Genomic DNA, 13853 nt, shown 5'->3' with positions numbered 1-13853 from the left:
AATAGGTTGAAATAGTTATGATAAGCTTACTAAGGCTATTTCTGAAAATGTCAAAGATTACCTATAATCTGTGGTTGTTCTAAAAATTACAAGCAGAACCCTGAAGTAATTGTTTAAGTAGGTGTCAAAAGAGGGCAGCTGTTGCACACTACCACAGTAACCTTTTAGAAAAACTTGTTACATAAGTGTACCATAATCAAGACTTATGAAGTTTAAACCTTCAGAAATATACAAGTGTTAAAGGCTTAATCAAATAGATGTGTATTGTTATCCCAATCATATTACTATACTGCATAGTACTTTCATCCATTAGTCAATAAATTTTTGGTTGTGGCTATATGTACTACTGAGGAATCAGTCATGCAATCTAAACATGGTTTTAATTTATATTTAGGTTGACTTTGGATTCAGCAAAAAACTTGGTGCCAGCAGTAAAACCTGGACATTCTGTGGTACTCCAGAGTATGTAGCACCAGAAATCATTCTCAACAAAGGTCATGACAAGGCTGTTGACTACTGGTCCATTGGTATTCTTATGTATGAACTTCTAACAGGAACGTAAGTAGAGGCAATGGTATTAAAACATTTCCTATTATAGATATAACAGAACTTTTCCTTGTTTGAAATATTGCAAATATATTTTAGACTTTTATGCAAATAATAAACATATAGCTTTGCGTTCATTAATATGATAATATTGAGTAGTGTGATTTTATTTTTTATTTTACATACATGTTAAATAAAGCCAGGTGTTAATTTTTTCCTGTATTCTCCAGACCACCATTCACTGCTTCAGACCCAATGAAGACTTATAACATTATCCTGAAGGGCATTGACATGGTTGATTTTCCACAACACGTAACAAGAAATGCCATATCATTAATCAAGAGACTTTGTAGAGAAGCACCTGCAGAAAGACTTGGTTATCAAAGAAATGGTATTCAAGATATCAAGAAACACAAGTAAGTGTTATGATATGATCTGTTTTTATCTAATGTTAGAAGATTTGGAAAACTTTTGTATTATGACCATCATATTCCCTCAGGATTGTACAGTGAGTAATATAATGTTGCAAATAGCTCGTAACTAAAAAAAAATATTATCAGGTTTAGAATAGGATAGGTTTTTCATTTATTTAAAAGTTTATGAAATTTTAAAACTTTTTAATTATTGTTTTTCAAGTTTAAAAGATTGCTTTTGTTTTAGAAACTATTAAGGCAATAACCCATAATATTTATGCAGGTGGTTCTTGGGCTTTGATTGGGATGGTCTGCGAGCAAGATCTCTGCAGCCTCCGATTATTCCAAAAGTAAGTGGAGTTTTTTTTATTTTTCAAATGATATTAAGATTGCCAAATAAAATTTTATTCTAATGTGTTTGTTGCTGGATAGAGATAATGAAGTTTTGAAGTTATGGGTTAGTTGATTTATAATATGAGCATGATAAACTTAATTACTAATTTACACTAAATACCTTTGCTTAATTGCAGCCAAAGTTACTTTTCAGTCAAATGGCTTCACCTAAAAACACTTTGCATACCTACAAACTCTTTATTCATAATTATGTTTTAAAAAGGAAAAAAACCAAAGATGTTCCTCCACATAGCATTTGAACTATGATTTCTCGGAGTTACAATTGTATGAAAGTTATGTGTTATGCATTTGTAGGAGTTTTGAGTTTTTGTGTTCTCACGCTTCAAATATGTGGTACAATACTTTGTTGAGCTACATGAAGACGTTTGAAAGATACATTATACTGTAGTTTAGATACCCATGTTGGCCCTACTCTCCTATCGCTTTCTGAAGTTACAAAACACCATCTGTGTCACTGTAGCACTCCCAAAATGCCAAAACCAGTGTGTAGACTTTTTTGTCATCATATCCCAAGTTGAGTTCTAACATACCCCAGATTTCCACCTGCTCAACATCTTAATTATTAATAATTTTATGGGTAAAAAATTATAAGTAGGACCAAGTTTACATTGTTCCAAAAATCAGCATGAAAGTTTTGTAGACCTTTCCTCCTTTCTCTCTTTCAAACAGATGTGAATGATGAAATGGGTTAAGAGTGTGGAGTTGTGAAAATTGTTTTAGCAGTCTAAAATGTTCTCTATTTTGATTTTGATCTCTTCCACAAAGATCTTGGTTACATTTGTCCTGTAGAATATCTCTGTAAGGCTGGGTTTAATCATTTCTTTCTCTTTTGTACTAACACTGGTTTTAGTCATTAGTCATTCTTGAGAAAGGTCAGGGGGAGTAAAATTAAATTTGTTTCTAAGGAAATGCAAACCATCACCTTTTATATAAGAGTATCCTTTAGCCTGAGCTACAAGCAGTCATTAACTGGTGGTTACAGGTGGTGAGTGTGGAATACCCCCCACTCACCTGCTGTCTCCAAGCACTTTTTCTTTGGCCTCCATCCAATAAAGACATCTTGCTTTGCTCATTCATTGGCGTTCTTTTTCATGCCAAAACCTCATTTATAAGGTCCACATTAATAAAGAAATACTATAAAAATATTAATATCAATTTTAAGTAAAGGGGCCCAAAGAGTACCACATAGAAAGGAAGATCAATTCAACAATTATTAGATGATGATGATGATGCAAAAAACACAACTCCAATTTTAGGGGGAAGTTATTAGCAAAACGTAAATGAGTAAAGATAGGATTAAATCAGCATAAAGAAAACTTTTAACACAACCACAAGAGAAACTTGATCCAATGAAACTGAAATAGTATGGAACAATTTGCAAACCATTTGGAGATCTCTTGGCTTCAGTATCTTAGTTCAGTTATACTGTGCTATATTGTGATTTTTTTTATTTATAAGTAACTTATACGGTAATTACTTAGCTAAGAGCTTCTACTCGACGGCAGCTTAAATTTTGAAATTCATGGTAGCAACATTCTTTTGTTTATGTAAGTGACTAGCCCCTCCCATTTTCAGGGTAAGAGAGGAACTCAGCTAAGAGCTCAATTTGTTTCTGCTGGCTTAAGACCACACACATTGTTAAGAATCGCAGCTGAATTTGAATTCTGTTTGAGATCTTCCCTTTTTGTGAAGTATTTTTGATTAGGTAGCCTTCGGCATTGATTATTTAGGTAGGTTTTCAATGAAACCATTATTATGATTTTAGTTCTCTTGGGAGACTTACTGATTTTGACTTGTGCTGCTAGTTGACTATGTCAGACTCTAGCTCATCTAGTTTTCGGTATTGCAGCAAAGGCTGCAATACTTGATTGACAAAAGCTAGCTAGCTATGACTCACATACCTCGTGCACTGCATGTAGAAGACAGGTTTGTTCTGTTGATTTGACATGCAAGGAGTGTAAAGAGTGGGATGAGAAAAAATGGAAGACATTAGCTTCTCACCTTTCTAAGTTGGAGAGAGACCATAAAAGGAAAGCTGCTTTTAGAGCCCAAGTAAAATCTTTAGCTAACCATATAAGAATCTTATGTCTAGTAATGTTGATGTTCCTCTTGTCTCTTCTGCTAAATTAATCTCTCCCATTTCCAGCCCTCCTCCAATTCCAACTACTCCCTCTCTTGGCTCCCACATCCGGACCGTTGTGCCAGCCTCGAGTTAAAAGTTTGACCAGAAGTTTGGTCTACTTGCTAACACAGTGGCCCAAATGGGGGAATCAATGCATTTCCATATAGAAGAATTTAGTAAGAAAAGTGCTAGTGAAGTGATAGTGGAGGACGTGGCTGCCTGTCCCAGCGACTCTCCTAGGTGAAAGTCACTGCCATACTCCCCCAACCCCGGAGGAGGCATACTGGAAGCCCAAGGGAGGTCGATGGGGTGGGTCTGCCCACTGGTAGGCACCCCCTTAGTTGTGCCTGTTATGTCCCAGGTTGTAACAAAAGATAGCCATTGGAAAGGTATCTCAAAGGCTCATCATCCCTCATTGAGCTCCAGAGACTCAAATCCATGTAAGAGGCGCCAGTGGCATTTCTCGGACGAGTCGCATCCTCAGAAAAGGCATTCTGTGTTCAGGGATCAGTCCTCTCCACTACCCAGCAAAAGGCATAGAGCCTCCCTGTAGCCCCCAGCCTCCGTGCAGTGCTTGGGACAGTCCTGAGCACTTTTCTCAGTCGGAGCACCAATCGGTAGCATCTGGACTATCGTCTGTGTCTTATAAGCATGCTTCTTCCTCATCTAAGCATTCCTCTTCTCTGGAGCTCCCATGTACTCCTGCAGGACGCTCATTAGGGAGCAAGCACCCATTTGTTGCTGAGTGCCCAGGAGTAGTTGAACACCCAATTGTGGCTGAGCACCCAGTAGTTGCTGAGCTCCCAGTACTGTAGTAGCTGAGCACCCAGTCGTCACTGGGTGCCAGGTAGTGTTTGAGCTCCCAGTGGCTTCTAAACAATGTTGGGTGCCTGAGAGTCAGGCAGTCATTGAGAAGTCTTTTGGTACCCAAGTGCCCTTCCTCGGTTAAACTCCCAGCTGCAGTGGACCGCTAGACGCCAATTCCTGTTGTGTTGGCATCTTTTCCCAAGCATTCGGCATTGACTATGTCTAGCTTGGCCCCTTCTAGCCCATCTCTTGATGTTGACCCACCTTCTGCAAAGTGTTAGATTTATTTATTTCTTAACTGTTATTTATCGTATGTTACTTTTAATATTTTTCTTCTCGTTGCTTTTAATATTTTTCTTCTCTCTGGAATTCTGTTTGGGCATTCTCTACTGTAGAGGTTTGCACAGCAACATAAGTTATGTTGAAGAATTGTTACAGAAGGAGACATACCCATATTGGATAATGATTGTCATTGGATTTATACCACATAGGTTGTGTTAAATTCTTACTTTTCCTAATATAGGTAGATTTATACTGCAGTGTTCTAAGACTTTCAGTTATTTTTTTCTCTTACAGATACGAGGACCGACAGATGCCAGTAACTTTGACTCCTACCCTCGTGATGTTGAAGTTCCTAGTGATGAGCTCAGTGGTTGGGATCTAGATTTCTAAGAATTTACTATCTAAAGTTGCACTTTCAAGATGAGAGTAAACTGCAGGAGTAAATTTGACATATTTAATATTTCACACAAAGTAGTACAGTATAGCTTTCACACAGAGGTGGTACTCTTAGAGTACAAAGATTTTCAATTTTTCTTAGAAATTACAGATACATTAATAAGAAATTTTATGTTGTGTAAGGTACATTGTGTGATGATCTTGACATTGCGATATTCACTTTGAAAGCATGCTGATGTTTTGAAGGAAAATATATACCAATGAAAAGATGGGCCCTATGCTACTGTAGTGCCATCTTGGTATCTGGACTAAATGAAAGTGTATAAAAATTTCATATCGGGGAAAACTATTTTTTCTGAAATGAATATCCAATGGTAAAGCTGAGCTCTTGAATACTTTCATACAAACTTTATAAGGCATTTGGTCCTGGAATGTTGTCCAAAATGTTCGAAGTTTTTTTTAAAATAATGCCCCTATTCATTACACATTGTACAGTACAGTGCTTGATTTGTTCAAGTCCATAAGAACAAATTTTCATTATAACACTGATAGTTGTGTACACTTTTATACAGTACAGTAATTGTAAAATTGTCTGAAAACCAGAGTACACTATCATCTGTTTCAAATTGGTAGTTCATTAGAGATTGAGAAGTCCATAACATGAATGACTATGTACATTTGTAAAAAGATGTAATATTCTCATTGTAGAAAAATATATGCAGCATTATGCTGTATGTGTATGACCTTAGGTTTTGTCATGTCATTATACTGTAATCGCTTCATAATGGTGCCTTTTGAAAGACTCTCAATTTGAGGATCTGACATTTTTCGTCTGAATGTAATCATTTTGAGGTCTTTTAAACATATTGTTCACATAATGATTTGCAAACAAGTGCATAATTTTCAGCATAGTTTCATGCACATCATCATATATGAAAGTCTCTTGGCAGATGCAGTTTCAAATATGTTTTTTTTAATGGAGGGAACTTTGGCGTTTGGATATCAAAATAAAGATGAAATATTCTTTAGCATTAGCACAGCTTTATCTGAATACTGTATTTTCTTGGGTAACCTCATTAATTATTTATTTGTTGTAACCTGGCAAGCACACAGTCCTCATTTGCCTTGAAAAGTAGAATGAAATTACTTCAGATGCATTCAAATCAAATTAATTGGTCCAACAATAGGCTTAAAGTTTATCTTATTTAATTTGTAAAGTGATCACTGGGAAATGTTCTGTTTTAGGTGCTGGATATAAAAGCCATGAGCAATTATCCTGTAGGACTTAGCCTACAAGACTAATTTCCATGAGTGACAGGTACGCGGCTAGCTTTCCTCAGGTATACCTACATGAAATTTGGCACACCACTAAATGTGAAGAACGCATTCCTGTGCTTGATTTTATAATAAGTTACATGCCTTAATCTTTTATGTGATCACTGACTGTACTTAATATTTCCTTGCTATATAGAATAACAATACTTTGCACTATTGAAATTCATTATTTAAATTTGAAAGATTTGAGGAATAGCTTTTTAAATACAGTATACAGTATACTGATATTTATATTACTCCAAACAGTTCCTATTACATGAACTACATTACTGTACTTTAAGCTGATCTTGGCAAAAGAATGAACACATTTCACAGTTTACATAAACCAGTATTCATTTCTACCATTTTTCAAGACATATGTCTAGAGATCTGTAGTTAGTATGCATTTCATGGTCTGCTAATAGGAAATTTCTTTCCTACAAGCGTAAAACTGCCTAATTACTTGAAAAATACAATATCTGTGTAGTTCCTGAATTTTAACAGAAACTTTGTGAAGTATAGTAGTGCAAGTATTTTTCAGGGAACTGAGATGAATTATAACTTGGTGGTTACTTATTATAATAATACCTGAAGAAATTTATTGAAAGTTATAAAATATTTTGTTTTATTCAGGTTTGTGAAATAAATCTGAAATTCTGCCACGTAAACTGATTTAATATACTGTACTCTGCATAATTTTTATGATGCTATTGGCACTGGATGGTGTTAAAATTTATATCTTCAGGCATTGTGGTCTGGTTAACTTACCTTCAGTGGATTTAAAGCTGTTCAGCATTAGTTTGAACTACTGTAACATGCAAGGATCCTGCCAGCTACTGAAGGGCTTATCTGTAATTAGTGATGCCTTTACTTATTCATATACAGGGTTTGCAAAAGTTTGTTACAAAAGCTCACAATTAACTCTTCAAAACAGAGTTATAAATTCCAGTACACTATTAATGATTATACTGAACTACTTTGGAATGTATACTAGGTAAGGTGTTAGGGACAGACTGTAATCCTTTAAGGCACTGAAATTTATGCTTAATTTTTATCATGAGAAGTTTGCTGGAATTTGGATGACCATTACTATTCACTCCTGAACCAATCTCTATTTCTTGGTGATTTGTAGATACAGTTTATCATAAGACTGGTGCTTCTTAAATCTTGTCAATCTCAATTCACATTGACAAACTAGTGCACTTAGTAATTTTCTCATATATTGTATATACTGTACTGTATTGTCATTAACTGTTCACTTATTTTATAGTTGAGGAAATCATGTTGATTTTTCACTCTTTCATCTACTTAGTTACACTTAATGTTGTAATAATATTATACTGCTTGTGGTGATGTAAATTTTATATTTATACAGTTTATTAAAACAAACCTCTGTTTTAACATTATGTTAATTATTTGTGTACAGCTGGAGGTTCAAATAAGTTTTACTTATCTTGCTTAACCATAATTACATTTGACAGTAAATACATTGATCGCTAAAGCATGAATGTGTTACTCTAACAATATATTTATGTTGCTTAATGTCAAAATTCTACACATCAAATGTTTGCTTAATGTCAAAATTTTACACATCAAATGTCAAATCTAGATACAAGAGAACGATTTTAAAAATTATCACAAGAAAAATCTTCAACCCACTCTTTGTTCCTGAATTTTAGACTGCCCTGTTGAATCTATGTGATACACTTTCAATTCAAATCTTAAGCATCTTCCACAAAATTAGAATTGTCTCGTGAGTTTTAAACAAACTCAGGATTTTTAAAAAAGTCCTTTCCTAATAGATTTTCTCTTTGATTAGTTTCCTTTACAAGATTATTTAACTAGAAATCCAAGGATGTCAATCAAATTTATGTAACAGGGCAATCCAAGGTTCTCAGAGTTAGAGAGCAAAAACTTTGAGTGTATAAGATGTTGAAAATAGCCAAAGTCACTTTTGCACAAGATAAGCTTTAAGGATGTGTATGTTAGGATAATTAATATGCATTTAATTTTAGTGCAGTGTTATATTCTATGGTTTCATTGCTAATCATTTTATGATAGATGGATCACAGCATCTATGTTGATTGTGTCCTGGAAATGCAAGCCTTATTTGTCTCAGATCCTCGTTTCTCCTGCAAGTTTTGAGTTTGTTTTAATCTAAAATCACTCATTGTAAATATATTAAAATTAATAATACCCTTGCACTTACTATAACTGTAAGACTTCCTGACATTTAAGCTGCGAAACATTTACAGTAGCAGTCACAAATTGCAGATAAGTAAATTCATGCTTTCTTGTATGGTGTTAAACTCCTCTCATAAGTGACAACTTGAGAGCACAAGCCTTTATAGGAATTATCAGTGGAATGTAATTAGGTCTTTGGTTTTTCAATATTACAATGTCACCTATTCAATATTACAATCTCATCTATACTTACTTTGAATGCTTTTACCAACTGCTCACAAGAAATGACCCTCACATTATAACATTTTGTTGACCATTTTAAATAAAATCATTTGGTTAAATAAGAAGTCACCACAAAGAGTGTTGTAATCTTTTTTAACAGTATAGTAAACAATATCACACCTGTAGCTCTTGTATGACAATCACACAGAGTCCGTTTCCCATAGTCCTCACCAATATTTGAATCCTTTACATCCTTCTTAATCATTGCACCTGTGTGTCTCCAGTCTTCATCCTAGTTTGGTCATGGAAGCAATCTTCATGAGGAATTCCCAATCTATGTACAGTATAAGATTATACTGGTGCTAAATACTACAGTTCATACAATTCCCCATAAAATATACAATTACAGTGTATTCCTTATTCCCATGACACCCAACATTCAAATATATTTCTCCCAGAGTAAATTTACCAACAGTTTGCTGATCTTCAGACATCCTAGTCACCAAATTATAATACAGTTAGCAGTCAAATAACCTTTCAAATATGGTAGTTCTAGTGTAACTTTAAGTGAATGAACCTCATGGGAAACTTAACATTAAATTTAACACCTTACAAATACCGAAGTTCCCATTTCTATTTTATTAGCAATTGAATTCCCCCCAAAAATATAATATTTCCAGTTTAAAATTCACTAGTGGTAAAATTGCCTTTCAAACACCCTATGGGCCGTATAGTTTCAAAGAACTGGGTTCTCAATATAAATTCATCTGAAAATGGATGAAATTTTTAATATCCTATTATTTCATCAGCAGTAGTGGCCTTCCATTTATCCTGCACAACTTTATCAATTTTACCAGGAAGCATAGGATTCTTCAGATACCTTATAGACTATAGAATATTTATATGCCCTCGTAAATTCTTTTGTTCACACTAACCTCACCAGCAACCAAATTGTTTAAAAAGCTCATCTTCAGGTCACTGTAGTGTTAGTGATAAATGGTACATGAACAAAGACCTTATTGTTTCCCTGTCTTTCAGAAGTTTTTACAATTAAAATGGCTTAATTTCAATCTGGGTAAGAGTTAAGTACATTCATTTGCGTGAATGAGGAAACACCAAGCATTTTCATGTTCTATAGTCAAACTATCCTATTTAAAACTTGAATTCCAGTACATTTTAGTACACGATTAGTAATATGCCAGAAATACATTTAGGCATCTTGCAACTTTTTAATAAATTTTTCGTAATATTCATTAATTGTGCTATGCTTCACTTCATTGGATTAAAAACTGTTAACTAGAATGCGAAATGTCACTGGTAGTTTTGTGTCACATACAGTATACTTTGTTTTTACATGCAGTACCTGTACAAGCGTTCAGTGAACACAATAAAAATAAATAACTGTTTCACCACATCACCAAACTTTAAAAAATGTAATCTTATTAAAAAGTTAAACATGAACAAGTTTCTCGAAAATATTGGTTCCTACTGTTTGGAATGCTTTAAAATGATGTTTGAACAATATTCAATGACTGGATTAATTGTTTTCTTATGATATGTTTAATTTGCAACTTTTCCCCCTTTTAAATGTACTGTTAACACATATTGCATTGTTTTTGTTTAATTGGTTATTTAAGCAAATTTACTATACATTACATTTTCTATATGAATAATGCCATTACTAACTTGTTTCTTTAGGAAAGTTTTAGATATTTTTCTTCATTTCCATTTTCTGACACAGTTAGAAATATGCAACTTGGACAGTTTTCTTAAGATGATCAAATACTCACATACACATTTCTCAGTTTGGGGATGAACTGCAAACGTGCACTGAAACTTCTGTGCAAGGACCTGCATAATACATTATGAACTACTCACGTAGTGGACCTTTCCTGTAAAATTTAAGATTAGTCAGCCTTCTTTTGTACAGAAAACACTTTCTTTTCTTTACCAATACAAAGGTCAGTTCTGCCGTCCACAGATTAAAAAAAAAAAAGAATAAATACAGACTTGGTCTTTCTTCAATTTTGGTTTTAGTCTTGTAAAAGAATAGTGTTCTCTGCTGAAAATTTGTCAGAAAGTGCTACAGATTTCCTATGAAAACAAACATCATACAATTGCATACGATTATGCTGAAAACCACAAAAGTTAACGACATGCTTGGCAACAAGATAAACCGACTGCTTACTTAGGAAGCTGAAAATTAATAGACAATGTATTAACATGGTAACCTATGTATAACGTTTTCAGAAATAAAAATAAAACACTATATATAAACATTTTACAGTTGTGTTGGTTCACTTACACTCTTTAGAAAATACCAGCATGCTGTTGATTGTAAAATGTATGTGAAATATTTCAATCTAACATTTGTAATCCTCATACATTAATTGAATTTTAAATCTAGAAGAACAAATATTTTGTGATACTTGATGAATGTAAATCTTGCCCTTCTGAACAATCCTAATATACATGACCATTTTGTGCCTCTGCTACTGCTGGTGCCTCTGTTCAAGCACTTGCCTGTCATGAGTACGTAGGGTAAGTATATCATAGCTATATATATAAATATATATATATATAAGTATATAAACATATATTTTCCCATGACATCAATTACACAGTCAATTATAATGTTCCATTTATTTTTTTTTTATTTTGCTATTTATGCTATGCTAACTAAATTTACTAAGTTCATGTAGAGGTAAGGTTTTCTTTGTTAACTCTTTATGACTGAGAAGCACTGACTTTATATGTAATTAAAGATAAGTAACACAGCAAACCCAATAGTATTTACCGCATAACGTGTATGTAAATAAAATTTTGTTGTGCAAGTTTGATGTGTTACTTTTCCAAGTATAAAACAAAAGCATCGGTTTTTTCCAAAGTGAGAAGCCCTCATAAATCTACTTGAATTTGCTGTATGATTATGGTAGCTGTTGTCTTATGCATTGTCACACATTCGGGAAAAAACTGAATTCAATAAATCTAACAGGTGCCTCACTGACCTTAACTTGTATGTTACTGTACAGCAAATCTGTACTTTCTTGACCTCATATTTATGCACTGTACAGTGAATCAGAAATAAATAGAAATACTGTATGTCACGTCATTAATCACATACAGTACTGAGTCCTTGCTGTGGTAAATGAGCACCTGTTACATATGTTTTCTCAAGGTTAGTCTTCTCCTTCATAAATTATATTGTAAAGTCCACATTTAGCTTGGAATTCATGTGTTCCTTTATTTTAAGGAAGTCACTGTTTTACATAATTCTACTTCAGGGTGAGGAATTATAAGATACATGTCTAGTATGTCTGAAGTAATTGTGACAATTACTTAAATAAAAGCTATATTATAAATGTTTATCCTTCACCCTAATTAGATGTAGCTCATTATTATTTTATGAGCAGTAACATTCTAGTTAAAAACTTTAATTCAATAATAAGTTCTATTATTTCGATAAAACATATAAAACATTCATCTAGCTATAACTTTACGGTCGTTTTCTAGTTGGGATGTTAGACTGTACATGCTTAAGGACGCAAGGCGAAAGGCAAAATAGAACGAGTAAGGGAGCCGTTTCACAGACATTCTCCGTCTGCTACTACTGCTGTTTTCTACGTTTTCCCTGGCCGGTAATTAGTCTACTGTCGAGTTCACCTCCCGCACCATTAGTACTCCAGTGTACGCTTCCACTTCTGGCGCTCAACGCTCTGACGAGGATGTGGCTTCATAATCCTGCGGAACGTTGACCATTCGAAGGACTTTCAAACTCATTAAAAATGGTCAGTTGTTGAATTGTTTTTCTTCGGACAATTTCGTCATCTGAGAGTTCATTAAGAATTTGCGGAGCAAATATTACTCTAATAATCGAGTTCGGGACAATTAGGCCGTATTATTTTCATAATAATCTGTTCTGCCAAAAATTTAAAATATGATAGCCCTCGAATCTGAGGATTGCATACGCCAGACCTGTGGGAAATTCACCGCACAAAAAGCTTTTCGTGTTGTTTGTGTACTGGCGTAGTTTCGTAAGATCTGGTTTTTACTGCAGGGTTATTAGTATCATCTGTTACCGTAAGAAAATTACTGATTTTATTTTCGTATTGTGAATTGCCTTCTCTCAAGTAACCGGCAGACTAGAACTGTGCTCGTTGCATCAGTTGTTGATTTGGACGGTTGTCGCTTTGCCATTTCCAGCATTATATTTGAGAAATGTGTGTGCACGTGACTGTATGGGCATGACGTCATCCAAAATTGTGTTGTCACACACCACCATTTAGTTCACTGTTTTACAAATGTGTTGAGTTTCCAAAATGTCAGTGTAAACTTTGTAAGTCAGTTCTGTATTCAGTATTGTGTAGCTCGTCTTCTTCCCCCCATAAAACTTGAATGCTGAGCGGAAAGAGTAGCGTTCAGCCCAATTTTTTTTTTTTCTTTTTTATTTGATCAGTTATCTGGTGTCGTGTTGTGTTGAGTACTTTGGAAAGGGTCAGTACCCTTATTCTTTGCTTTCATTTCGGTTAGTTTGAGTACCTTTGAGCTGTAATTCCCTTTTGAGTACTTAATTTTCATTTATATCGTATGTAACTAGATATGTTTAACCTTTAGCTATTAAATTAATTTCATGTTTAAATTCAGCACGTGTTTTCAATGATGGCCCTCCATTTTATTTCATTTTCCCGTGATCCCATTTTAGTGAATGGTGATTATAATTTGATCTGATAAGTTTTGTATTGTGTTCATACTTTGATGTTATGCAAGTAACTTACAGAAACGAGGTAACCTATCGAGTCCTGTAAGTTCTGAAAATCATGTCCATATATAGGGACTGCTCAATAAGTGGAAGTACTCAATTGTGGTACTTTTCAATAAAAATATTAATGTGTTATCCTTGTTAGTGCTGAATTGGGTTGAGAGGTGTATCTCCGTAATTTAGAAACCGCAAAGGGAGCATGGTGTTGTTACGTAAAGCTTTTAGCGGTTTTTGACCAAGTAACAACATTAAATTAAGCTTACAGTCCACTTAGTCCATCCAAATACTTTTTCGCCACAGCTTTTCCCTTTTTGGTCCTTCGAACCGGATGTTAAAATACTTCTTATATTTTAGTTCATCAAGATACTGAACACATTATTTTGGATCTTGATAA

The 13853-nt window shown here is 34.2% G+C and overlaps 2 protein-coding genes across 2 annotated transcripts in view; both read left to right on the top strand.

The window, feature by feature from the left end:
* Positions 1 to 8490, top strand: part of LOC136834696 (cGMP-dependent protein kinase, isozyme 1-like) — a 495388-nt gene extending 486898 nt beyond the window's left edge. The window contains exons 12-15 of the mRNA XM_067097281.1: positions 395 to 558; positions 777 to 962; positions 1243 to 1309; positions 4879 to 8490. Of these exons, the coding sequence (XP_066953382.1) occupies positions 395 to 558; positions 777 to 962; positions 1243 to 1309; positions 4879 to 4974 (513 nt within the window). The 3' untranslated portion in view covers positions 4975 to 8490. The remainder of the gene's footprint in view (positions 1 to 394; positions 559 to 776; positions 963 to 1242; positions 1310 to 4878) is intronic.
* Positions 8491 to 12240: 3750 nt separating this feature from the next.
* LOC136834666 (uncharacterized) overlaps positions 12241 to 13853 on the top strand; it is a 155720-nt gene continuing 154107 nt past the window's right edge. Inside the window, exon 1 of the mRNA XM_067097261.1 lies at positions 12241 to 12488. The gene's annotated coding sequence lies outside the window, so the exon portion shown is untranslated. The remainder of the gene's footprint in view (positions 12489 to 13853) is intronic.

The sequence above is a fragment of the Macrobrachium rosenbergii genome, chromosome 4 (genome assembly GCF_040412425.1).
Source record: "Macrobrachium rosenbergii isolate ZJJX-2024 chromosome 4, ASM4041242v1, whole genome shotgun sequence".
In the NCBI taxonomy this organism is placed as follows: Eukaryota; Metazoa; Arthropoda; class Malacostraca; order Decapoda; family Palaemonidae; genus Macrobrachium; species Macrobrachium rosenbergii.
The sequence above is the reverse complement of the archived record's forward strand: the minus strand, read 5'-3'. Positions and strand labels throughout refer to the sequence as shown.